We start from the raw sequence: 27,332 nt of genomic DNA, 5'->3' as shown, positions 1-27,332 counted from the left end.
TATTCAAATGCCAGACCTGGGTAGCAGGATTTAAAAGAAAGGCTTAGATCCTAGTGTACTGATATCCATCTGAGCTGCTGCACTGAACAGGTATTTGGAAAAAATGATTTTTCACTGAAGAGGTGCTCTGATGTCCTGAAAGAGGAATAGGTTCAACAGCCTAATTGTTGGAGACAAGAAGGACGTGCCGGGCACTACTTACCAGCTGGAAGTGGGTGACTCCAACGGCGCACTTCTCGTTCATATCCTTCTGGTGTTTGTTCTGAATCAGACACTCCATCAGGTCCCCAGAGTCTATCTGGTTATCTGCTACATCCTGGGGAAGGCAGTGCATACTTAACACTTCATTTGTAACCATTCCTGAACAAACCCTGCACCCCAGCCCATGAAAAAATGCAAACGAGACTGATTCTAGAGCCATTACAAATAAGGCACATCAGAAATTATGTCCAAACAAGCCTGAGAAATGATGAAGGACCAATGTTCAGTGAAATAAAATTTACACAGCAAGCTGCCCTGCATGAAGCTCCAATAAAAATGTGAACTGTGCAGTTCTTTTAACTCCTTTCCTTATATGGAACGGGCAGCAGGCTTGGGGATAACATCTAACATTGTCTCCTGGTTGTCAAGATTCTTATGGTTCCTGAGTTCCTGTTTTACTCCCACAATTCAGCGGGTAGTTCAGTGAGTCATAAAGTAATAGAATTCCCTCAACATCAGGTAGAAGGAGACAGCTGAAAGGGGAAAGACACCCTACTGTTAACAAATCTTGGTTGTATGTATTGAAGGCAACTCAGTCCTGCTAATGGGGTTCCCCCTTCCCCTTTCCTTACAAAGGCATCTTGGCAAGTGCTGCTAACCACCTATCTGGTCATCCATGAGGGGTCAGCAAATAGGGTTTCCCAGGATGGTGGACCCCTCCTGATGTTATTTACATCTTCAACTTTAACTTGTTAAAGTTGGTTATCACTCAGGAACAATGTGGGCATTGTGAGTCCAATTCCCCTTGGGCCCGAGCCCCAGTGAAACTGGTTCTAACCCATGTTCCTCCAGACATCACTTACGTGGCAAAAGTTCTGAATGATGGGCTCACAGGCTCTCATCAGCAAGGCTTCTATTTGAATATCCTGTAGAAAATTTAAATATTAGTTAATCTGCTTTAGAAACAGCCAGGGGTGGGGGAAGGAGCCGGTTCTTTCTTTGCATCAGTAACATCTGACGGGTAAATAACCCAGTAAGTACATTTGGGAATTTTTCCAGCATTTCAGTGAGAGAGCCTCAGTGTGAACAGAACAGCAGTTCTATGCTCCTCCTCAAATGTTCCTTCATGACACTTTGGAAGGCGAGTTTTCCAGAGGCAGATTCCCCTTGCGCTTGAACAAGAGGGAAGGCAGGATTAAGAACAGTGGGGAGAAAAAAAAATTACAAATAATACTAGAGTATGGAAAGCCTTTGGAGTTTCTCCCCAGAGCCAAGTAGTTCAAAATAAAAACAGGAGTAACTGACATCTATCACCCTGTCATCAGACCAGACAACAAACTGCTGCCTCTTGGGACACACACTAACCACCTTCAAGGGAAGTAACTGCTGTGCAGCACCAGCTGCTGAAATAACATTGTCCTTTAAAGAGTTGCACACCCCAGAACGTCCTTGTTAGCCCACAAGGACGATGAGAATGAGACAGGCGCTGACAGGAGATAAAAGAAGGCAGCACACTTTTGAAATATAGAAGTGAAAAAAAAAAAGACCCTGAGAAATATAATTTTATATATTACCAATTTTGACAACTTAAATAGTTCTAAAAGGCTAATGATAAACAAAACAGCAATTTTCCATTTCCCTGATGTCTGGCCCTACAAACAACTTAAGCATTTTTAACTGCCTCCCCTTCAATGATAATCTCTGTATTTTGAAATAGTATGCCTATGCTTAGGTTTTTTAAATCTCACTTTTTGTATTTTAGTGGGTTTTAGGATGGACCAAGGAAAAACACATGTATTCCATCTTCCATGTTTAACTGCAAATCCCAGGCTTTTATTTCAGTGAACACACATTACCAAGTGATCTAACTGAAAGAGCTAAAGGATGATAGGAGTGCTTGGGCTATCCCTGAATATGACTAATACTGGTCTAGTCATTGTGTTAATTCTGATTTATGAAGCAGATCAAAGGGGTAAATGCACAGTGTTTTGCTGGAGAAATGAGGAAAAGGGTTCAGGAAGTATCACAATACTCTTCTTGATAAAGCAAGCAGACAATCTGACAAGGTTGCTTTTGTTCTACAGAGAAGCTGCTCTCTCAAGAGTCTAGAAACAGCAGAACTAAGAAGGAAAGAAAGGCTGCTGACAGGGCACTTTCCTTTCAAAAGTTGCAAACTGCTTACCTCAGATTCTAACTCAGTGAGGTTGCCGACTATATCTCTGCACTCCACAGCTAAGTCATCGAGATGATCCTGGAGGCATTCAAGCTCCTGCAAATAAAAACGCAATCTCTTAGCATTTGTTAATTATATCAATGATCAAGGGGAGATGAGATACCAGTGTCCACTTCCTTTCCAGAGGTCTTTTCTTTTTAAAATGAATTCACTGAACAAAATGCTAAAGGTTTATTTGATTCCCCAAATTGGGATTGTTGAAAAGATAATGAACGATTTGATGTATCAGGGTGGTTAAGAGGGTCAAAGGGGTACAGCAACCATGCAAATCCTTCAGAAGGCCAAACTGGTAAGTCCACAAAGAGTCAATGTTCAGGTGTTCTCAGAGTCCGAAGATCTTACAGGCCTTCATTCCATTCCATCAACACCCTGCTAATCTGTACTTTCATGATAATCACTGGACAAAATATTCAGTGAAAGAGATGGCATATTTTAAGACTCTTCATGGGGAAAGCAGGCTGGGGGCACAGGGTCTAAAACACAGTAGAGAATGACTAGCTCTTGTAAATCAAATCTGGGATCCTAGCCCTCACCCACATAGAAGGGCCCTCTGAGGGCACCTGCGCAGCAGGTGAGCACACTAGAGCTTGAGCATCTAAAAGCTGTCTCACCTGGGCTTCGGAGACCGAGCTGGAGTTACCTTATAACATCAGTCTATTATTAAACCTAGAGGTTTTACATTTCACATTTAGTTTATTTTCCCAAAGCACATGAACAGCTATTTCTCAGCAAAGGGCTCTCTGTTAAAGGATCAAGTTTAACTTCCTGACTATTCTGTAAGAATCTGTTTTGGAATCAGAATGGAAAGGGGGGAGAAGGACTGCAGGAATTATACAAGAGTCAGAAAGGGAGTGGAGGGTGGGGGGACCCTAAAGGAAAATGCATAAAACTTTTGGGAGTAGATAAATGGCTAAGGGAAAAATTCCATTTGTGAACTCATTTCCTAAGTTTAGCTTCACAGTGATGGGCTGTAATGTGGTACAGCTTTCTCACTGTTATTTTACAGAGGGTATGAAAGGAAACTGTTTCGTGGGATACCATATGACCATATCCCTTGTTTCATTAGACAGAGGCAGCAGAAAGCTAAATTACATGGCATTTTCTAACAATAAACTCGACAGAACTACAGTAGGCCCAGGAAACAGACGGCCACAAATGATATTCCCAGGCCAACAGATCTGAGTAGGCATTATGTTGCTTTTAAAAAATGTCCAATTCCTGCACATGTGACTTTTTATTAGTTTAATCCCAGAGGGTGTTCTGGAGTGGTACAAATGGAACTGTTCATGCCTCATTCTAGTATTAATGGGGCTTTAAACTAGTAGCTGTTCCTCACTGCTTGGTTCCCTCACCTTGAGATAAAAGATAAGCAATCTTCTCACTTAATTTGCTGGAATGCAGTAACATATCTTATATATCTTTTTTTTTAAACTAGGCACAAAATCCTAACAAGCCACTTACAGCACGCACCTGATTCTTGGGACTAGTCCTTTTCTACACTTTCCTGAAGAGGTTATAATAAAATGTAACAAATGTCTGGCTAGGGTTATGAGCTCTGAGCAAGAAAGTTAATACACTTCATTTCTCTGAACATCAACTGTATCAATTACTAAGTGGAAAATATAATTCCATTCCTACATCTCTGTGGATGGACTGTGGTAGGACAAGCACATACACTATTCATGCATGTCAGTATTTAAATATCAGTGTACATATTTATACCTTGCCTTCCCTCAAAAGGACTTAACGTATCTTATAAAAGGAAAAAAAAAAAAAGCAAGATAAAATAGATTAAAAATGAGTAAAAAAAAAAAAAAAAAAGGAAACTTTAAGGAAAGTGGAATGAAGCCAGTGGCAAATCAGTACACAAAATGCCTAGAGCAAAATCTTACGTGCCTGCAAAGGCAGGCTATATCTTTGGCTCGAGGCTTTTTAAGAGGCAACATGAAGAGAGAAAACAATCAGTTATAAAATGTAATAACCATAACATTAAACCAAACTAACTGCTTAGGAGAAGTACAATTACAGAGACCAAAGAGAACATTTTCCTCAGGATTTCTTATATAGAGAAAAATGAATAATATAACAAATCGTATCTGTGAAGTTGATGGAGATGAATTTTATGGTGTTTGTAGTCTACATAAAATGTTAATCATGAACAGTATCATTATTATTACTATAGGATAAGCAGGTGGCTTTGTCACCTACCTGTCCGGTCTCTGTTTTTTCACTGCACCATTTTCCCAGATCAATCAGGCACTTGTCTTGGAGGGCGGGATCCAACTTAACATCCATGGCACGCTGGTGGAGGATCCTCTGGACTTCAGCTCGGCATTCCCGTGAGAGCTATATGAGAAATAAGAAGCAAAATACTAACCAAATGACACAAGATATAGAAAATCTATCATCAGGAAACTGATATAATTTTACAGTTATTTGAACCAAACTTTGTATCTCATCTCTTCCAGAAAAAGAATTAGATGTTCTAGGAGGCTTCTAAACACCTTTATCTCTCGGAATGTGATGATACATTCAGCATTTTCTAAAATATTATATGAAACACTATCCTTTTCTCAGAGGATCCTGATAAAAGTGAGCTAGGACCAAATCACTACGCTGTACACATGAAACTAATATAATATTGTAAGCCAAATGTCAATTAAAATGTGAACTGGATTTGTTTGGATAAGGTAGAAAGTTTTTTTGTTTAGCTAAATTAATGTGCCACTCCTCTGTGAATGTAGAGAAGGCTGGTCCTGATTTAAGAGAGAATAAACAGTATGGGACCGGCAGGCAGCAAATGTTGCCAAGCATACACAAACATCCCAACAAGAGGCAGCACTCAGGACAGATGAATACCAACAGTGAGGGGAAGAGGCTGCAGCTCCAACTAGTGCACTGCTGGAGAGGCCTCACCAACGTAGGCATTACAGGTCCTGCTGCCAAGAGCAGAAGCCTAATAACCCTTTATGTCTTGGCTAAGAGCTTCTAATGGGTCTTTAAAGCTACATAAAGTTAGGGTAGCAGAATCTGTCTACTTGTCTATTTAGATTTTGGTAGCACAAAGAAAAACTGGAAATGTCCTCTCACTTTGTGAAAAACATAAAGTCAGATGGAAAGGAGCTGGTAGAACAACTCTATGTACACTCACTGAATGAAGAACCTTCAAGTAATGAAGCAACCCTCCTTGCCAGATACACTAACAGTTGTCTTAGGATGAACAAGAATCACAACAGTTTGTAGCAAATGAATTAAACAAATGACCAACAGGAAGAAATGAAGTCAGTATCAAGTGCATACCCTCCTGCCCTGCTCCTCAGTGCGGTAGGCATGGCGATATAAGCAGGAGAACACTGCTCCTGGAGGCATAAGTTCACTGGTTTCATTCCAACCGTGGGTGTGGCAGAGACGCGATGCATCTCCCTGGCATTTGCGGTACAAGACAGGGTCCAGCCTGTAAGGTTAAGAGTTAAGAGACAATTACTCTTACTATGCCTTTCCTCCCAATGACATGCTAAGGGGTTTTGCAAGGTGCTTGTCTGTGTACCGGTTGACAATCACTTCTAGGGTAATGGAGATAGCAGGTAAGCACCAGCATTATTTCTGAATTCTGTTCTTCAAGAACACACAGTAGTCAATCTGGAAAAGTTTAACCCTTAAAACAGAAGATTTAAGTTCTACCTCAAAGATGGTATCTTGTAATGTAAGGCACACAACATTATAATAACAGACTTGGCGTTAACATGCCCTGGTTGAAATGAGACAACAAGGGTTGTAGCTATCACCAGGCAATTTGCAACTTTTCCTTATCATTTTTTTCTAAGTGTGAGTATAATTCAATCCTACTTGCCATACTAGATTCATTAAGATCAGAAAAGGACAAGATAAATAATCTACTCAAGTTCCTTTCTAGTAGTTTCCCATGCAAGGTAAGGCAGTTACATTTTTAGTTTACCTGGACATACTTATCAATTTAAAAAACTTTTTTGACAGTTAACTCTGAGTGAGTTAGGTGATGAGCCGGCTGCATCTCCAAATCAGACCAGTGGATATTTCATTCTGTCTACATGATAATGTCAAATTTGAGGGAGGGCTACTTAATGGGAGGAAAAAGGCTAATATTCAATAAGCAGCTTTAAAGATTGTGAAGCATGGGGTGGGAGGTGGGAGGGAGGGGACATACATATACCTATGGCTGATTCACGTTGATATATGGCAGAAACCAACACAATATTGTAAAGCAATTATCCTCCAATTAAAAATATAAAGATTGTGAAGCATCTTTTGATCATGAATGAAGGAATTACAGAAGAGAAAAAAACAAAAGACATTAGAAACCAAAACCCAAAGACATAATTTTTTAAGGTAATAAACTCAGTAAGCTCTTTGCTATTTCAGTTCAGACAGCTTGAATAAGCATGAGGAAATTCCCACCCCACTTTCTGAAGTCCTCTCAGCAGCTAACTTGAGGAAACGGAAACACATTGAGTCTTCAAATAATCTCTTTTCAGTAAAGTATGTGCTGCTGCTGCTGCTGCTAATTCGCGTCAGTCGTGTCCAACTCTGTGCGACCCCATAGACGGCAGCCCACCAGGCTCCTCCGTCCCTGGGATTCTCCAGGCAAGAATACTGGAGTGGGTTGCCATTTCCTCCTCCAGTGCATGAAAGTGAAAAGTGAAAGTGAACTCGCTCAGTCATGTCCGACTCTTTGCAACCGCATGGACTGCAGCCTACCAGGCTCCTCCGTCCATGGGGTTTCCCAGGCAAGAGTACTGGAATGGGGTGCCATTGCCTTCTCCAAAGTATGTGGGTAAAACATATATTAATCACCAGAAAAAAAAATAAAAATGACCAAAGCACAGCAGCTAAAAACAACTGAATCAGGAAGCAGCTCCACTTGGCGGGCAGGAGGAGCAGCCTGGTCCAGAGGTGGGAAGGGAAAATAAGGTGCGGAAAGAGTGAGAGACTGTGGCCAACACAAGGTTATTCTCACCATGACAGAGAGTCTTCTAGTTAATCGACCTCCCTCCCCTCTTTTCTGTTTAACAGGATGAGAAGAGAATCCAGTTGGCATTTATTGATAAGAGCTTCTTAAGATAGAATAAATTTAATAACTTTGAATTAGTCACAGAAATAAAGCAAAATCCCATACCCAAGACAAATCAGTAAAAATTAAAAATCACTATTCTCTTCTTAGAGATGTATTTGAAGATGCTTTCGCTGACCCACAGGTGCCCAAGTTCTTTCTAGATAGATGTTTGTGATATGAGAAACACCTGACCCTGACTGCTAATGCAGTAATTAATGGGGACACAGGGACAGACCTGCAGGGGCTGTCTCTGCCTTTAGATACCGTTCTGAAAGCAAGAAAGAAGTTTTTCTGGAGATCAGAGTGCCAGCTATCCCACAACTTAACAAAACAAGTTACTAGTGATTATTAAAAAAAAAAATATATGAAGGATAGTGACTATCCAGGAGAATAGACAGAGGCTTACACTTATTATGGCTTCAAAATACTCACTTCCAATCTCGGGAGATGAAATACTGCAGCTCTAAGAGACGGTGTTCACAATCTTCCACCATTTTCTCTGTGTATAAATGTTCCATCAGGCACGAGAGGATCCTGGGCAGAAAATAGGGGTGAAATTGTAATGAGGGACAGTTCTGGCTCAGAGATCTCACACCAGTACTTCCTTGTCTGCAGAAAAAGCCATTCAGCTATTTTCCTAGGCAATCAGGAACTTCCTTTCCCAAGAATCACTCAAATCAACTTAACCTAACCGTGACTCTGCCTTCTATCAACTTCAGAGCCACTTAGCACTGAGGACTCAGCTTATACAAGATGTGTGTGCAGCTGCTTTATAATTAGCTGTTTATTATGAGAAACTTCCAACCATACAAGAGTAGAGAATCATATAATATCCATTTTCCCCTCCCATAGCTTTATCAATCTATGGCCAAGTTTGTTTTAACCCTATTCCCCCTTAGATGATATTTTGAAGTAAATCCCAGATACTCTATCATTTCATTTGTAAACACTTCAGTGTGTTTCTCTATAATATGAAAACATAATACCTTTATCCATCAAAGAAATTAATTTAAAAATCCTTAATATAATGAAATATCCTGTCAGCTTTCAAATTTTTCCAATTGTCTCATGCCTTTTCACATGTCTGTTCAAATCAGGACCCAGGAAAGGTCTACATCCTGCATTTAACCGACAGTCTCTTAAATCTATTTTACCTGCAGATGTTCCCTCCTCCCCCCCCTCCCCTGCCTCCTTAACAGTTGACGGAGTTAGTTTCCTATTGGTACATAGTCAGTCTTAACAGTGTTTGTCTGCTTCCGCCAACCTCCTTCCTTAAGGAGGAAGGTCTTTCTCTAACCTCTGACATGGACATGGACATAGACAGCTGGAGGGTATGCAGAGCAGAATGATGAGAAATGTGGACTGCATTTGGTTCACACAGCTGGGTACCGCCGGCTGCAGGCTATAAAGATTACTGAAGAATGGGAAACCTGTTCTTTCTTGCAACCTGGTTTTAAGGGCTGTTTGCACATCATATGGAATAAAATCAATACATGAGACTCCAATGGTTTATCACAGCATTTTACAGCTTTCCTAGATCTTGGATATAACTTCAGAGTTAATTGTGTCCACAATGAATCCTTCCAACCACATTTTGTGTTTTATTTCAAGTGTAATTAATTACTCTCTAATAATTGTCAAGAAGCCAATGTATATGAGTCAATGTACAAATGGAATGAAAAGTATACAGCCAAACAAAGCATGTGTCATTTTATCCTGAGAGTTGCTCTTTTATTTGACCATTAAGTAGAATGATTCAGTGACCTAATGTCTAAGACTGTATATTCTCAGTCACTGTCAACAGACATCACGACAAAGCCAGGACTAGGTTCTCTACATCACAGATGAGGCAGAGCCCAGGTCTCAATCCCAATACTAGTCTTAACAAAAGCTGGTATGTGTTCCTGTTTAATGAAATTTCAGTTAAGTTGTTAAACCATCCGAAAGTCATTTGAGGATATGTTCCCCATGTTGCGCTGCCAGATACAATATGTGGATAAATACCACAGATAAGATAACCTACATTGGGTCTCCGGATCTTATGTGTTTGCAGGCTGTCTGTATTACAGATTCACAAGCTTCATTCAAAGCTCTATCAATGCGGTAATCTGCACCAGGGTCAGTCTCCTGAATCAGTGTTTGAAGCTGGATTGAAAAAAAAACAAACCAAGAAGGAAGAAAGAAAGTCACTTATACATCTAGGGTGAGCAGTGTCATATCTTCAGTCAGTTCTCAGTATGGTATATCACAATGTACTCTTAACAAAGTACTACGATTGTCACCAGCCAAGCTCAACAGCCCTGGTCAAATACGTTGCAACTGGTTCCTCTACTTTGCAAGATTTTCTGTATAACTCATTGTAGGGATAGCTTGCCTACCTGTATGAACCATCCCTGGATATTTGCAGAAGAAAAGAACCTTACAATATAAAAGCTGCCTCTTTCCTCACATCTGTTAATCAAATTATTATAAATTTGACATTAAGTGCCAAGCCAGAGCTGAGTGGAGAAGAGTAAAAATCAGAAGATATTTCCAGTTAGAGATCTAATTTGGTCTTAAAAATCTAGAATTTGAATTTTGCTGCAAAGACACTGGCATAAAACAAGTATACTCTGATTCATTAAAAGGAGATGTGAGCATGTAAACCCATGGCTGATTCATGTCAATGTATGGCAAAAACTATTACAATATTGTAAAGTAATTAGCCCCCAACTAAAATAAATAAATAAATTTATTTAAAAAAAAAAGGAGATGTGAGATTTCTGTTGAAAGAAATATCAATTATAGAAAATAAGAATATAATATTACTTATAATTTCCTATTTCTTCTCAATTTTTTTTATATACCCAAGAGATAAACCAGAGCTTGTCTATCACAAGTATACAGAAAAATACTTGTCATTATGCAGCTGAAAATGGCAATATATTCTTTAACATTTACTTCTGCTTCCACCCTTTTTCATAAAATAAAGTGAAAGCATGAGAAGATGTGCCTCAGATTCTTTTTTTCCGTCTTTGAAGAGAAAGCAGTTGGGGCACAGGAGAAAAAGCTCTAAATTAAGGATGAGAAAACCTGAGTTCTATTAATAGTCTGGCACTGCCAGATATTAGCTTTGAGAACAAAGGCAAGTTGATTAACCTCTAAGTTCCAGTTTTTTTAACTGTGGAGGATTATAACGAAGAATAATATATAGAAGGTTATGTAAGCTGCAAAGCTTTTTACAGATTAAAAATAATCATTATTACTACAGATGGGCAGCAGATGGTGTTTTGGGGTGGAAATCTTAAATAACACAAAGCAAATTTGAAAACTACAATCCTTCTGCTTGGGGTTCCCTTTGTTCCAACTTGAAGAATTGGAGACTTTTGTGTGTTATGGATTTAGCCTCTGTAGGAGCCTTCTCTGATCCTCATACATTTTACCTACAAGCTTATAGAGGCTCATACGAAAGCACTGACCCCGCCACATATTTGATCAGAGAACAAAGATCAAAAGAAAACAAAAAAAGAAAAATCCCAAATCTGTCTATTCTCAAAGAAGTCAACAAACAAGATGAGAGAAATAGAAAAAATTTCCAGTTTCCTGGGTTGAAGTTATTTATACCAATTCTTTGTGGCAATTTGAAGAAGCTACAAAATGTAGTGGTTAGTCAGTAGGAAGATTATTACTACTGTCAAATGCCTACCAATTTTATTTATGATGGTTGGTGATGAAGACCAAAATATTTACATCTTTTTTTGAGAGACTGTTATTAAGCATCATGCAAGTCTGGAAGTTTCTCTAAGAACTGTATCAATTAAATATCCATGATTGACAGGCCAACTTTGAGCATTCTCTGTGCATGCACCAGACTGCAGGTTCTAAAAGAAGATAGTGAATGCCCGACAGAACAGGAGGTTAACAGCTCAAGGGGTCCCCACCACACTGGATCCAGTGACGGCAGTGTGGGATGTCAACACTAAGAATATGAACGGTTACATGATTATACACCTATTCCTTCCCTGACTGCTTAGAAAACCCCGAGAAAACGCTTCCAAAAAATGATTAGAGGACAAATAGCAGTCTCTTTGGTCTAGGAGAGACTGTGCCCAGGTTTGTTCAGTCATAACTGAAAAGAATTTAAGTTCATGTTCAAAGGGGATTTGGAAGAGTATATACTCATTAATAATTATTCTGAAGCTTCACAGTTTACTATTTGTTAACAGATCACTAAATCAAAGCCATCAAGCAGAGAATAAAGAAAATTAATGGTCAACCACAGTCAAGTGTGGAAGTCTACTGTATCAAGGAAGGAAACTTTGAGAAACAAATTACTGCAGAACATTCCTCCATCTGACTGAGGATAGATAATGAAGTAGACGACCAAGAACATTTTCTCCCTTTAGATCATCTATCTTCAGTTTTTGACTAGTTCTTAATACCTAAAGTTCACTGTGATGACACAGATGATCTAGATAAATAAGCTCAGGAAGAGGAGGTTCCTCAGCTAAAAAAATGTTTTAACATCAAAAATGGCAGTAGAAAATGGGGCCTTACCGCTTGCTGGCAGTTCATTCCAAGGTTCCCTTTCTCCCCCCGAACCACTTTCATCAGACAGTGCAGGGTTCGCCCTTTCCGATGCAATCCAGAGCAGTGGTGCTCAATCTCTCCTCGACAGCTCAGGATGATCTCAGGGCTCAGAGAAAAGTCTTCCATCAGCATGCGGCGGTAATCTAACATTTCCCCCTGGCACTCGCTGCTCACCTGTCGCCCTGTTAGGATGTGAGTCACAACATTATGGAACGTCAGGATCAGATACTACTACACATGAAAAGTACAAGTTCGTCCCTCGACTACAATATACCGGTCATGCTATTATCCAGACTGAAAAGCTGAAAATTCAGCAAAAGCTTTATCAGCATAAAGCAAGTTTAAGACTCCAAAGACTAGGGTTTACCTTGTCAGTGTTCTGTCTTACACAGATTTATACTACTGAACTAATAATGCATGTGTTTTGCCAACAGAAGTCTTATCAATATAAGATAACTACCAGGGTGAAAATGAAAGCCAGGAAAATCCCTGGCTTACAGCCTCTAAGCTTGGGGAAAAAACTTCACTTCAGATACTCACTACAGCTCCCCAATTCTTCCTTGAGCTGTCAATGCCATCTGCGAAAACTTGTTTTAAAAAAAAAACAAAAACAACTTTACTGAGGTATGCTGCCATGCTGTGCTCAGTCACGTCTGACTCTGAGACCCCATGGACTGTAGCCCAGCAGGCTCCTTTGTCTATGGAATTCTCCAGGCAAAAATACTGGAGTGGGTTGCCATTTCCTTCTCCAGGGGATCTTCCTGACCCAGGGATCAAATCCACACCTCTTGCATTGTAGGTGAATTCTTTACCACCGAGGTATAAATAATATATAACAAACTACACTTTTAAAACATATAACTGGATAAGTCTGACATACATATGCATCAATGAAACCATCACCACAATCAAGATACTGAATGTATATCCATCAACTCCAAAAGTTTCCTCATGTTCCTTTAGAATCCCTCCCTTTCCTCTCTACCACTTACCTCATGCCCAGTCAACCTCTGCTTCACTTTCTATGACTACAGATTAGTTTACCAGTTTGCAGTTTTTAGAAGTTCATGTACATAAGGTTCATATAAATGGAATCACACGCTATGAACTCCTTTTTTGGGTCTGACTTCAGGCTTTTTGAGATTCAACCATGAATCAACAGTGTGTTCCTTTTTACTGCCAAGTAATATCACCCCATTATGTGGCTACACTGTAATTTGTTTATCCCCTAAACCACTTTAGGACACAACTGAGCGACTTCACTTTCACTTTTCCCTTTCATGCACCGGAGAAGGAAATGGCAACCCACTCCAGTATTCTTGCCTGGAGAATCCCGGGGACGACGGAGCCTGGTGGGCCGCCGTCTATGGGGTCGCACAGAGTCGGACACGACTGAAGCGACTTAGCAGTAAACCACTTATGGAAATCTGGGTTATTTCCAGTGTTGGGCTATTACAAATAAGCTGTTACGACCATTCATGCACAAGAGTTTATATGAACATACGCCTTCCCATCTCTTGGGTGAATATCTAGGAGTTACATGGCTGGGTCATGAGGTAGATGTATACAGAACTTTTTAAGAAACTGGCAAACTACTTTCCAAAATGGATGTACCATTTTAAATTCCCATCGGTAGTGTAGTTCCAGTTCTTTCACATCCTTGCCAACACTCAATATGGTCAGACTTTTTAGTATTAACAAGATTACTGGAGTGGGTAGCCATTCCCTTCTCCAGGGGATCTTCCTGACCCAGGGATTGAACCCGAGCCTCCTGCATTGCAGGCAGATTCTTTACCATCTGAGCCACCAGGGACTCCTAACAATCTATGTAACTTCTATGAATTATTTGTTCATATCCTTTGTCTGTGTATTTGTTAAGTTTTTGTGTTTCCTGTTAATTTGCACTTTAAGAAGATTACCTATTTTTTTTTTTTTTAAATACCAAATTAGATGGTATACTGTTTTATGATATACCTTTACTAGTCAACAATCTCCACCTTTACATTTCAGGAAAATTTCATCAGATACCCAGACCATTATCAAAATTCTCCAAATTGCCTTCAAAATGTCCTTTGTTTGGTATTCAGTCCAAGACCATGCACTCTCTCTGGTTGCTATTCTACTGCTTTTAAGTTTAGGAGATTTTAACTACCCAGATACGGGGGGGAAAAAAAATCACCACAAAGTTCTGAGCTTTAACAGCTGATCTTTTCCCACTTAACTTTTAATCACTAGTCAATTGTCCCAGCATGATTCATTAAGCAGCTAGGAATTTCATTTTTATAGCCTATAGTCCATATTAAGAAATATTCTTTTTTTAAAAAAATTTTTTGGTTATGCCATGTGGCCTGTAGGAGTGAACCCTTGCCCCCTGCAATAGAAGCGTGGAGTCTCAACCACTGGACCTCCAGGGAGGGCCCAAGAAATGTTCTTTCTTAATGACCCTGACCTTTTAAACATCCTTCTTGATTCTTTTGTCAGGGATTCACTTTTGGACAGAACAGACTCTGAGTCTGACCTTATAATCCTTTCTTCCTTTACTGTTTAATTTCTTGATAAACACTGTTAGACTAATAATAGTACTTATCACTTATATGCTAAGCGCTATGTCAAATAACCTCGTTCAATCCTCATAAGAACTCCTAAACACAGGTAATGTATTTTTGTTTTGTAGACGGAAAAATGAGATTTCGAGAGATGAAGAAACATAAACGATGGTCACCCAGCCAGTTAGTTTGCTGAAAGAATCATAATTTGAAGTCATGTCTCTCTGGCCCAAAGCTCATGTGCTAAATCATTATACTTCCCTGACTCTCCTAAAATTGCTGTGCAACAAGTATTTTAAAAATTAAAATTTGAATTTGAGAAGTAAACCTTAAAAAAAAAAAGCTGTGATGTAAAGAAAAGCAGAACTTAAGGCCATTAAGAGGAAAGGCCTTCAACAAGACTCAGGGCCTCGAAGCCCTCAGCCTAGAGTTCTGCTTCCATAGAAAGACTCTTGAGTCACAGGGACAGATGTACTCAAAAGAGCTAACACAGGAGGAAAGATCCAAAAAGGAGTGGAAAAGATAAAAAGAAATGAACTCTCACCTCTATGCACAGCTGACTCCAGACACATCAGAAGGTAGGAGAGCCTGGCTTCCCGGGACCGGGGAAGGTTTTCCACGTTGCACCGGTATTTCTTCAAGTCACTCTTACAGGATTTGGCCAGTGAATAACTGACTTTATAATCCTGGGCAATCAGCTTCTGGCGGGTTGTTAGTGCTTCTCGACACTGAGGAGAGAGTGCAGCAAGAGAGCTGTGAGACTACTCACGTGGTCCAGCCGTTCACATGTACCTCTAAGACAAGCAGAGGCTCACGGCCAGGTACAATGAGCAATGGCAGTTATTAGCAAAATGTCTGTTTAAGTTTGGTTAAAATGGAGCACAAGTGTGCTGAAACAGAGTGGCAAGAAGGAGCGAGCAGGGTGGGTGACTCTGGGATTCTATGGTGAGCTGCTGATTGTTGCAGCAACAGCAACTGTCCAAACACATAAATATTTGGTAGATCCTCATACATCAACTTGACAATGTATTCTTTTCCTCATCAACAAATATCCCTAAAGTAAATTTCACTAGAATGAAAGTGGCAACTGACATAACACTCTGGAAGTTCCACTCTGTACTTTTTAAACATAATTATTCAACAGTAAATGATATAAGGAACTGAAATAAAAAATAGTTCTTCAGCTGCACAGCAAAGTAAATGACAAGACAGTAAGGCCCCAAATAATTACTTTTAAAAATCATAAATGAGTCTTGCATACATTGAGGGACAGAGGACTAACAGTAATGAGAATGCTTAATGAGACAGCTGCTGAAAAATTCAATTGCTAATTACCTATGAAGCACATTGGTTTGGTTAGTCAACACTTCTTGAGTACACAGGGATGGGTTCAGTGTAACTTTGATTAAAATTCTTTGATTTTACTCCCCAAATTGATTCCCCAGTGACTTCCCAAAGTCCAGCTATCACGAGAAGCTTCACTTTTTTCATTTAAATGTAATATGCTTTGGTTTCCTATTAAAGGCCTAGTGTTTTATCTCTGAAAGATTAAGCTGTATCAGTATTTTATATTTTAGTATGAGTTTATGTTGTTTGAGAGGATTTGAGAAAGCTTTTAGGAAAAAGAATAAAATGCTCATCTGTTTCAAAGAAATACTTACTTTTTCACTCATGGACTCTTCAAATTTATGGTTAAAGAGGCACTTATATACTCTGCCTTCACCAGCTTGTGTCTGTAAGATGGAATACAACACCATCAAATACAACACCATCACCATCATCACTAGCTAAGTAGTTATGCTGGGCATAATCCATAATCTTATATAGGATTTTCTATTAAATTATGATAATGCTGACTATCTTTGAACACATAACTCAGCCATTTACAAAATTTAGCAGCCTTTGAAAGAAAACAATGATTGTGGTAAATATGGAAAAAAAATTTCCCATGGCGTCTGGCTCCTGTCATGTGTTCCCAGATGTACTGTGAATTAGTGAACCAAGAGAAGGGTCAGTGAGTCTCCCTTCTTATAACTTAATGTTAGAGTCAATAAAGCTCTGGCAGTGGCTCCATTTAGTGGTTCTGATATATTAATTCAAAACAGCAGACAGAGTGGGAATATACACAAGACACTCTCAGTCCTTTGTGGTAAAGATGGAGATTATTCCTGACTACAGGGTTAGAAAGTTGTTCTATAGAGTATGCAGGGAGTAACCAAGGACTTGATTTTAAAAGTTAGCTGCCTGCTATTTCCTTCATCTTAACCCAAACTCGGAGAAGGCAATGGCACCCCACTCCAGTACTCTTGCCTAGAAAATCCCATGGACAGAGAAGCCTGGTAGGCTGCAGTCCATGGGGTCGCACAGAGTCGGACATGACTGAAGCGACTTAGCAGCAACTACCTCAACATAAATATGTAATATGGCCAAGTTTTAGCCATAGGATATACGTGAATGGGATTCCTGGTAAGATAGGATTCCTATATGTAAAATAGACTTCCAAGAACTGAAATTGAGAAGTGAGATAAAGTAGAAAGAACAATGCAATGGAGACTGAAACCAAGTGTTCCCTAGATATTACCTCTGGCCTGAGCAGCCAGTACCCAGATAACTTCCTGTTTTCCTGGGACCTACTCCACCTTCCAGTTCAGTGGCTTTTCTACATGTGACAGTGTTGGCTTAATTTTGGAATCAAGTATTAAAAAAGAAAAAAAATAAACTAGGAAGAAAAGGAAGCAAAGAAGAACAGTTTCTGAGCTGACTCACATTTTCACAAAAACGTTCCCGGTCATCTCGGCAGGCAAAATACAAATGCCGGTCTAAGTGAAAGTCATCTGAGGACAGCTCTGCCACTCGGAGAATGGCTTTCTTGCAGAGTTCAGAGACTTGAATCTTAGGGTCTCGTTCTTCTGCTTCCTTCACCAGGCCTTTCTCCAAGCATGATACCACCTCGCCTTGTGAATGGGCATCCTAAAATAGCAAGGATACTACCATTTTAAAACTCTCACCAAGATGAGCTTCAAAATAAACATCATTTAGTTAAAACAAACAAATAAAAAACAACAACAACAAAAACCTCAACATGAAACACAGAAGTTTACCAATGTTCTACTGAGAAACAGGGTGGGGACCACCCTCATTGTGGAAGTTACAGAAGATGTCCTTGATAATCTTTGGTAAGAATGTTAATACTTGAGAGCTATAAACAGAAATACAGATCCTGGGAAATTTAAGTCCATTCAGTTTGCACTAGAAACAGAAACCTGACTTTTAGAGTTTAAAGTGTCAGAATTTCTTTCCTTTTTTGTGGCCGCACCACGCAACATGTGGGATCTTAGTTCCCCAATCAGACTGAACCCGCATCCCCTGCAGTGGGAGCTCGGAGTCAACCGCCAGACCACCTGGGAAGTCACAAAAACGTCAAAATTTTAAAGAATCTCTGTTCATTTATCTCTAAGAGCTACATATTTCTCAAATAAGAGTGCTTTAGTCAAGTTTAAAAAAATAAGACAAACCACAAAATTTAATGAGGAAGTATGCTATAGAGACCCTCCTTCTCTGTTTTCTATTGTCCACAAAGACTCCCACTTTTAGAGTAATGTTCACTTTGATGTTTCAGATTTATCTTAATGTGATTTAACAAGATTACCACCAAGTATACTAACTGCTTTTGAGAGCTTTCCTAAAATCCTCCAATTATCTTTAAGTGTACATTGCATCAACCCCATAGCAACCACAAGCACTCAGTCACTCAAAACATGAAAAATTTTCCCTAAACATTTTCAGAGTCCTAATTTTGTATACTCAGAAGATATGCTTCAATAACTTGAGAGGTATATCTATAAATATACCAAACCAAGGTAACAGAAAATAGAGTGCTATCATTTACTGACACCTACATATCATAAGACTCCTAAAACTAGGTAGGGAAACACTTATTTTACTAAAATTTCAATTCAACAAAAAACTACGTATTTTTCCATTTTGCTGTAATAGGGTTTGTTCCATAGCACATTAATCTCCAAGCACTTTCTAGAAAATGTTCATGCTCTCTCCTAATACACCTGTGAAAAGGGAATAAGAGCTGTGATACCTAGAGTGCAGTTGAGTGAACAGAGCTGCAGAGTATCAGGCATCTAGCTAACAGTCCACCATTGTTTTTTTTTGGACCTTGGAGTTTCATGAAACTCCTACAATTTGTATGTGGGTTATGTGTATTTTTCCTGAGGGAAGTTCATAGCTTTCATTAAATTTCAAAAGGTTTTTTGATCCAAAAAAGATCAGGAAGCATATTACACTGGTATATTCTTGTGCCTTCCTATTTTCTGTCTGTACCTCAAACTTTGTCACTAGCTTGAAGATTCCATCCAACGCTTAGAAATCGGAGATAACCAAAAATTATTATTAGGGAGTAATTCTAAAGGGAGAAAAAAAAAACTCTGATGGACAACTGAAAAAAGATAAGGAGAGAGAGAGAGGAAAGTGGACACAAACCCCAGAAATTCAGGCTTTTTTTTTCTTCTCAATTTATGAGTGACTCTCAAGTTGGTCCATGCAAAGAGATGACTCACTGGAAAAGACCCTGATCTTGGGAAAGATTGAAAGCAGAAGGAGAAGGGGGCAACACAGGATGAGATGGATGGATGGCACCATCGACTCACTGGACATGAGTCTGAGCACACGCCGGGAGACAGTGAAGGATGGGGAAGCCTGGAGTGCTGCAGTCCACAGGGTCACCAAGAGTCAGACACAACTGAGCGACTGAACAACAAGTCTGTCTAACTCTTGCCCACTTAGAAGTGCTCTACCTATTTCCACTTGCCAAAAGTAAAAACAAACCTGTGATAACAAAGATTTGGAAACAAATCAATCACTTATTATTTACAGTTTACAAGAGATTATGATACACATGATTTTATGGTATAAAATAATGTCTTATACCAAAGTTGAGTAGCTCATAAAACACCTTACTGAGATGACCACTAGCAATTAGGTCATAATCATACAGATGAGACTGAAAATAATAGCACATTTGTCAATTCTCTATTTAGGCTTAGCCTTTAGTTCTGGCTTCACAGGCTAAAGCAATGATTTCCCTGCAATGAATCTAAATGTTTCTCTGTATACTCAGAGTTCACAACTGTTTAAACATAGCAGCATCACGGTGTGAGACCCTCTAAGGAATGTGAAATGTAATTTTAATTATAGCAATTATAGCACCACATATTGGCATTAGGCTATAACATCACCTCCATTAGATATTTTCTTTTATTATTACCATAACTTTAGAGAATTTTTTCAAATAAAAGATTTTTCAGGAATTCTTCTCCGTTTCCCAGAGTCTCTGAGCTTTCCAGGTCAGCCAGTTTGAGTTACAAAACTCAAATGTATGCAAATATTTGATAAAGAAGACTGTAGGGTTATAACTGGATACAAATGAAAGCAAGGGACTGTACACCAGCAGATAATCTACAAGAAATGAAGTTACTTGGGCTTAGATTTTAAAAAGGTAACTTGTTAATATACAAGCTTGACATATGCATAACAAATGATCCTGTAAATGGAGTTACAGTGAATTTTTAAAATTCTACTGTGGTGAGACAAATGTCAGTCTTAAAACTAGTATACAGTGTCCATGTAAGTGTTCAGCAGTTCAGTAGGTAATATTTTTTCTTCCATACACCTTGTGCTTTAAAAATACATATATTTCTGGAAGACCAAAGAATGACAACACAAATCAGAAAAAGGGGCAAGAACTCAGTTTTCATCTCTGATATTAATTATTCTCCATTTCAACATATGTGATGTTTTTTGTGATCTACCTCTCTAGATAGAGACAAAAAGAACATCTGAACTATTCACAGTAGTTGGTTTTAAAAGGAGAGAATGATAGAATGATATAACTACCAAGTGAAAACTATAAAAGTAGTAATAAGGAGGTACATGGCCACAATTAAGCTCCTGTATTGGATGTCTCATTCTGCTTTCTCTTCAGATGATATGAATTGTTTACATTTACTTTCAAAGATCTACTCTTTCTTTTTAAAAATAATTATTAAAAAGATGTTTATTTAGAAAATTCCAAGTTTTATTAAATACATAGCCTTTATTTTTAAAATTTACATATACTAATATTCTGAAAAAAATCATTATAGTTTTGAAATCATGACACTTAAGTTTTCATACAAGAGGCAGGGTACTAAGAGATTACCCATGACCTCTCTTCTCTGACTTTTGGAGGTCAGTTGAAAGCCAGTCACAGAGGAGACTGCAAGCTTCAGGGCAACAAATTTAAAACTGATGAGCGTGTTCTCTTCTGTGGTCAGAAGCTGATTTATTAATTTTCAGGATAACTTTCATATCTAAATAACTTGACTTCAGAGAAGTCAACTATACTTAGAAAAGGCAAGGGAGGGCTGAAGACAGACGGCTATCATTTTTAAACTTGGCTATAGCATTAGCATGAGGGGCCTGGTGAGCTACATACACAGGATCACAAAGAGTCAGACACAACTGAGCATGCATGCACACACACATACGGAAAAGAACATGCTTTTTCAGAAGTCCGTCTGGGTACTGAGGTGAGGGCTTATTATAGAGAGAAATTCATCTAACTAGCAGGTATAACAAAAGATAAAAATTACAAAAATGTGCTTTTGGATGCCCCATATAACATTTTTTGTTATTTTAACAAAGCTGAAAAATCAACATTCACTGTCACATCTTTGGGCTCTGGCACTACTATTTTCTGCCACTGTTCAAGTCAATACAGATTTGGTAACTCATACACGCAGCCATGTATGGATGTGAGAGTTGGACGGTGAAGAAAGCTGAGTGCTGAAGAATTGATGCTTTTGAACTGTGGTGTTGGAGAAGACTCTTGAGAGTCCCTTGAACTGCAAGAAGATCCAACCAGTCCATCCTAAAGGAGATCAGTCCTGGGTGTTCATTGGAAGGACTGATGTTGAAGCTGAAACTTCAATACTTTGGCCACCTCATGCGAAGAGTTGACTCCCTGGAAAAGACCCTAATGCTGGGAAGGATTGGGGGCGGGAGGAGAAGGGGACAACAGAGGATGAGATGGTTGGATGGCATCACCGACTCGATGGACAAGGGTTTGGGTGGGCTCCGGGAGTTGGTGATGGACAGGGAGGCCTGGCGTGCTGCGATTCATGGGGTCGCAAAGAGTCAGACACGACTGAGCGACTGAACTGAACTGAACTGACACACAGCCAAAAGCACGTTTTATCTGGACAATCCAGATTGCTATTGGGAAGCCAATGAGCAACTATCTTGGTGGGCAATGGGGAAGAACTACTATAGGGAGAGGTGGATTGTAATGGTCTGTTCTACAGCACAGACCACTGACCACAAATATGACAAGGTGCCATCACTGATTCCTGAAAAGTGTGTCTGGAACACTTATGTGAAGATTTTTAAGAGTGAGATGGAACTGGATATTAACCCTCAGCACTATAAATAAAGTCACAGGAGCTTCTGAATTATCAAGGTGATTTAAGTGCTTTTGTGCCATTTCTAAAATGTGTTGGGAAAGTCAAGAATCAGTCTTATTAAAACTGGCCTCTCATGAGCTGCCTGAAAGCTGTATAGCAGTCCACAGAGCTCTCAAGACCAACTCAGGTGCCCTGGGAAAGGGCCAGAGCCTTGCGCTGGTATGAAGCAAAGAGTATTTGGTGACAGCCAGACAATGACCAGCCCTCAAAACTTCATCTGAACTGGTGTGTGCAGTTCCAGAATTCTACCACCATGTCCCGGCCAAGAATGGAAGCCTGTAAGCAATGCTCTGAACAGAGGGCAAGGAGACAAATGGGTTTTGCTCTCATACTCCCTAAACAGGAGATTAATGAGCAGCAGCAATTAACAGCTGATGCCATCCACAGGTCTCAGCTACCTCTCCCACCGACACCTACTACTTCTCAGGAGTTTTCACTTCTGCTGAGTAAACGGATTAGGCACAAACCTGACTGATCCTCCACTGTGACCTTCTGGACAACAGACCAATAAGGACAAAAGAAAGATCAGATATAATTAAGCAGGAAGAAACTAGGGAGTTATTTTCTTTCCTGTCTTTACTGAAACTAGTTCTGACATGAAGATAACACATATCCTATTTACAGAGTACCTTTCTTTTGACAAGCTAGAAGTACCCTTCACATGTTTTAAAATTTTCTAATAAAATACGCTATCTTTTGTACTGGTGTGTTTATTAGGTAATTTTTTTAGACAACAGTGAGGTACATGCTAAGAAAGGTTAGAGAACTTGAGCCTCTCCTAATCCAACTACTTTCCCCTCAAGACTACAGAAAGCTTTTCCAGAGGAACATTACAGGTAAGAAGTGGTAGCTGGTTTTGCATTTTGAAGATAACACTAATCTTAGCAGATATTAATTCCTCTACTTCCCCACACAATATTGAAACATTTGGTTACAAACAGATAAAGTGCATCCACAGGCAAACACCCACAGGGAAGCTAGGCTTAGATACTGGGGCTGTCTGAATCTTAACTTTGAGTCCAATGCCAGCTCTAAATTTTCTCCATGCCAGTTATACAAAGCATTCATCAAATTTGTAAGACCCCTTTGGTGAAGCCAGTGAGGTAAAGAGATACCTTTTCTCCAAGCCGAATGCTCCCACATTTCAGAATGTTGATGTCATTTTTACAGTCATCCATGAAGCCACAGATGAGCCGGTAATCACTGAAAATGATAGCTGTCATCTTGGTGATGTACTGGTGGCACTGGTACTCAGTGATGTTGCCTCGGTGATCCACCAAGCAGGAAACCAAGTAACCTTTTCCAACTGGTTCATCGGCACACTCTTTGATCTGCTCAGAGGAAAGTGGCTGTTTTACAAAAGCATTCTATTCTCTTACCAAATAACCTTTATGAAAGAGAGAATAATAGCTTCTTGTTTCTTCTTGAAAGGAAGAAAAAGAAAACACTGAGAAACGCTTTTGCTGTAAAGAAAATAGTGTGCCATGCTTATTAAGACTTCTGCACCTTCTAGGAAATACCTGATTAATGTGTTTTGCAAGAAAATACATACACAAAACAAATGCTTAGGTAAAATCCAGCTTTAAATGAAGTAAAAAAGTTTTTAAAAAAATTTCAGTTTATTGAGAAAATTTCTTAAAATGTATTTTATTGAAAAGAGTTTTTGACAGCACTTTTAAAAATGATTCTACTGAGAATTACCATTACCCATGCAAAGAATGCAATGGATAGTGATAAGATTAATCTAAGGCATAGGTCTGAAAAACAGGTGCAGAACTGAAGTCCAGTTGCATATCTCAAGCCAATCTACACAGCAAACTATTTTTGTCAGATAAACCTAATTACTAAAGCAGGGGTCATACTATTTTACCTCTCGACAGGACATTAATGTGTTCTGAATTAACTATGGGGTTGAGTGTTTTGTTTTGTTTTTTCCTTAGTGCTAGTTTACTTAGAATAGGTAAGAGGGAAGGAAAACACGTGGGGGATTTAACTCCGCAAAGAGGCAGATTATTTACTTTCCATTTTTAACGTCTGGCAAATAAATTTCAACTTAATATGTCTCTGCAGCTGTGATCAACAGAAATTTGTAAATAACACTGAGGGCCTAACTAATGGAGATGAGCAGAATTAAAGTAGAAAAGAAAGTGGGCATATGTTTTTTAACTGAGTAGACTGCCAGCTTCACCACTGTGGTCTGAAACAGAAACATGTTTAAAAATGATGTTCAGTGTAGTGTGGCAAGAAGTCTAGGAAAGGGAAGGCCAGTGCAATTCTAATTTGGGTCGTTTAGACATATGATCTAGTGGATCAAGCACAAAGTGGCCCCACATGGGTAGTGTCTCTGCAAAGTGCATCCAAAACCACAAGTGCTAAGGAAGGAAATTAGCCTAAAAATGATGAAGTTCAATCATAAGTGAAATCTACTTACAGGGTTTTAAGGTTGAATTATAAAGCAAAGAGGGTTGCTTGGAAAACGCCTATTGCATTTGGAGAAATTAAAAACAAACAAAAACGGCAGTTTTGACAAGAGGAAGGAGCCAAATGTAAATGTTTATTTTTAATATAAATGAGAAGGGAATGTTTTGTTGGGTTTTTTCTAACCAACAGAGACCATTCTCCATTCCTATACCACCTCTGGTAAATATGTCCACTTGATAAGACAAATACAATCTCCTTTTCCAGAAGGCACAGGGTGAAGGACACACCGCACACTAACAGTCCTAAAGCCACTGGGCCTCTTCATGTCTAACCCAGTATTAAATTCAGAGCAAGTCAAAGACTCAGTTCAAGAGAGAAAATTGTGTTTATTTTCAAAGAAGCAAACTTGGGAAATTAAACAGCCTCATACTGGCTTCAAGAGGCAGCAGAGATCTTCAACAGTCAACAAGCTGAATGCAATTCTTTCAGTTTAACCTTGGGCTGTTTTTTTTGATGATGCCTAAGAAGAGGGCCATAAATGTACTTCCAAGAACAGAGTTTTTTGTTTGTGATTTTTTAAAAAAGTAAAACAGAGGTAAGTTTCAAAAGTAAAAGGAGAAATAACTGTTTAAAAATCTCAGTGTTTATAATTCAACTAATCAAAAAAGACCTGTGTGAAAAAAAAAAACAGGATTAGTGGAAGACACCTGGGTTTTTAAAACAATGAAGAGCAAGTATTCAGACAGGCTCTAATATTAGGCAATCAGTGGTTTAAAAATCTGAAGAAAGACTGCTAGACATTTTGAATTGAAGCCTGAATAAGAAATTAAATGTGCATTTAGCTTCAGTCACCTGAGACTTTTCTGAAACACATAGATGTTGTACCTATTTGTATTTCAGTCCACCACTAATTACAACCAGATGTAGTGTCTGAATTAAAATTTTATGGTTTTTCCAACCACTGTATAGGAGGAAAGTTTAAAAACAACAACGAAAAAACTTCTAAGAATAACAATGAAAAACAGCATTAAGTCATCAACATATTTATGAATGAAAGTAAACTCTGACATGGCTGGGGAGCAAATTCTTAAGGAACCATTAGAAAAATACTACAGTCACTACTTTTGACATAATGCAAGAGAAAAGCAGGCAATATTTGACTCAATCATGGAGCGTAAATAAAAAGTTCGGTTTGCAGTCTTCAGTATTTTTATGATGTTGTTTTCCTCCTTAGAAGAATAACTCCAAAATTAAAAGAGAAGAGGGAAATGTAGAATAAAACGTTTTATTTTTCCTGATAGTTTTTTCTGACTCCAGTATGATCTCCCTCTATAGAGGGTGAAGTAGACCGTTACATGAATCTGTTATAAAACCACAACATCCTCCAAAAGATTACAAGAGGGCCATAACATAGCACACACATTACAAGGAAGCCAGTTTTATTTACTAACTTATTTGGCTATGCCCAGGCAGCATGTGGGATCTTAGTTCCCTGACCAGCAACTGAACCTGTGCCCCCTGCAGTGGAAGCACAGTCTTAACCACTGGACCAGCAGGGGAAGTCCCAACAGTTTTATAAATACAGATAGATAAAATCAACAAAGGGTGAAAATATTCTGAAGAATCTGCATATTCTCTGAGCTAAATTTCCACATGGCACTCAAACTGGTATGTATAGTTAGTCACATAGTGAGCTAAGGGATTTTGAGGTATGTAATACTGAATCTAAAAGCTGAAGATCAAAGTTTTAAAATAAGCTATTCTATTCTGAAGCCCCAACATATTTGAAGAAGGGTCACTGCTTTAAAATACTAAAGCATATATGATTTAGTAGTAAAAGGTTTGAGGAAGAAACCAGGTTCTCCAAGATCCCATAATGAGCTAAGTGAGGTACATAAGCTGAGGACTTATCTGGTTGGAGTAAGGTGTTCCTTAAGAGCTCAAGAGAAAATGGTCCTAACTTAAGTCATCAATAGGGTAGTGAGGGGACTTCCCTGGTGGTCCAGTGGCTAAGACTTCGAGCTCCCAATGCAGGGAGCCCAGGTTCAATCCCTGACCAGGGAACTACATCCCACATGTCACATCCAAAGATCCCACAACTAAGAGCCAGAGTAGTCAAATAAATAAATATATTAAAAGAAAAATAGGGTAGTTTGGGGACAAATCTATATGATGCAAGATCTCTGATTATTAACTTTGAGATAGAAAAGTAGCAATTATTTCCTTTGTGATTCTTTCAGTATGTAGAAATCCCCAACTTCATGGAATTTCTAACACTAATTCTAAAAAAGAAAATAAATTACAATTTTCAATACCACAATTTTCACTAATATCATTTGATATTTACACTGAGCCAAGAGAAATAACAGAAAAACTCACCAATTAGCATACATGCAATATTATACACATTTTCAGTAATTATTTTTGTCTTTATATGCAACATACATTTATAACAATATATATGTAACCTTTTCACAAACCCTTATAATGCTAACTCCTATTATTTGGAGCATAAGCCTCTGTGGCTCAACTGGCCCAAGTGCACAGCCAAAACCCTTAGGACTGCTTATGAGCCTCCTGGGGAAACCATCTCGACATGCCTCAGTCATAAGCAGACTGTACAATGTGTGAGAGCACTCACTGATGACAGGAGTGATTGTGTTCTCCATTTGGGGACAGAAAGAGCCTGATTTCCCACCTGTCTGCATCAACAGCATCCTACTGTGAGTGCAGATTAAGAAAAAGAAGTCTAATTACAC

At 39.0% G+C, this 27,332-nt stretch overlaps 1 protein-coding gene across 9 annotated transcripts in view; it reads right to left on the bottom strand.

The window, feature by feature from the left end:
• Positions 1-27,332, bottom strand: part of GLG1 (golgi glycoprotein 1) — a 129,241-nt gene that overhangs the window by 17,600 nt on the left and 84,309 nt on the right. For all 9 annotated transcript variants that reach the window (XR_014059183.1, XM_081508711.1, XM_081508712.1 and 6 more), the window contains 12 exons: positions 23,268-23,483; positions 17,405-17,608; positions 16,300-16,371; positions 15,183-15,366; positions 12,060-12,274; positions 9,547-9,668; positions 7,956-8,057; positions 5,735-5,888; positions 4,643-4,780; positions 2,384-2,470; positions 1,065-1,127; positions 203-316 (listed from right to left, as the gene is read on the bottom strand). Coding sequence is in view for 8 of the 9 variants with exons in the window: in XM_081508711.1 (XP_081364837.1) it covers positions 203-316; positions 1,065-1,127; positions 2,384-2,470; positions 4,643-4,780; positions 5,735-5,888; positions 7,956-8,057; positions 9,547-9,668; positions 12,060-12,274; positions 15,183-15,366; positions 16,300-16,371; positions 17,405-17,608; positions 23,268-23,483 (1,671 nt within the window). In the remaining variant the exon portion in view is untranslated. The remainder of the gene's footprint in view (positions 1-202; positions 317-1,064; positions 1,128-2,383; positions 2,471-4,642; positions 4,781-5,734; positions 5,889-7,955; positions 8,058-9,546; positions 9,669-12,059; positions 12,275-15,182; positions 15,367-16,299; positions 16,372-17,404; positions 17,609-23,267; positions 23,484-27,332) is intronic.

The sequence above is a fragment of the Giraffa tippelskirchi genome, chromosome 7 (assembly GCF_054371585.1).
Source record: "Giraffa tippelskirchi isolate mGirTip1 chromosome 7, T2T-mGirTip1v1.2.pri, whole genome shotgun sequence".
Lineage (NCBI taxonomy): Eukaryota > Metazoa > Chordata > Mammalia > Artiodactyla > Giraffidae > Giraffa > Giraffa tippelskirchi.
This window is presented reverse-complemented; position numbering and strand designations above follow the sequence as displayed.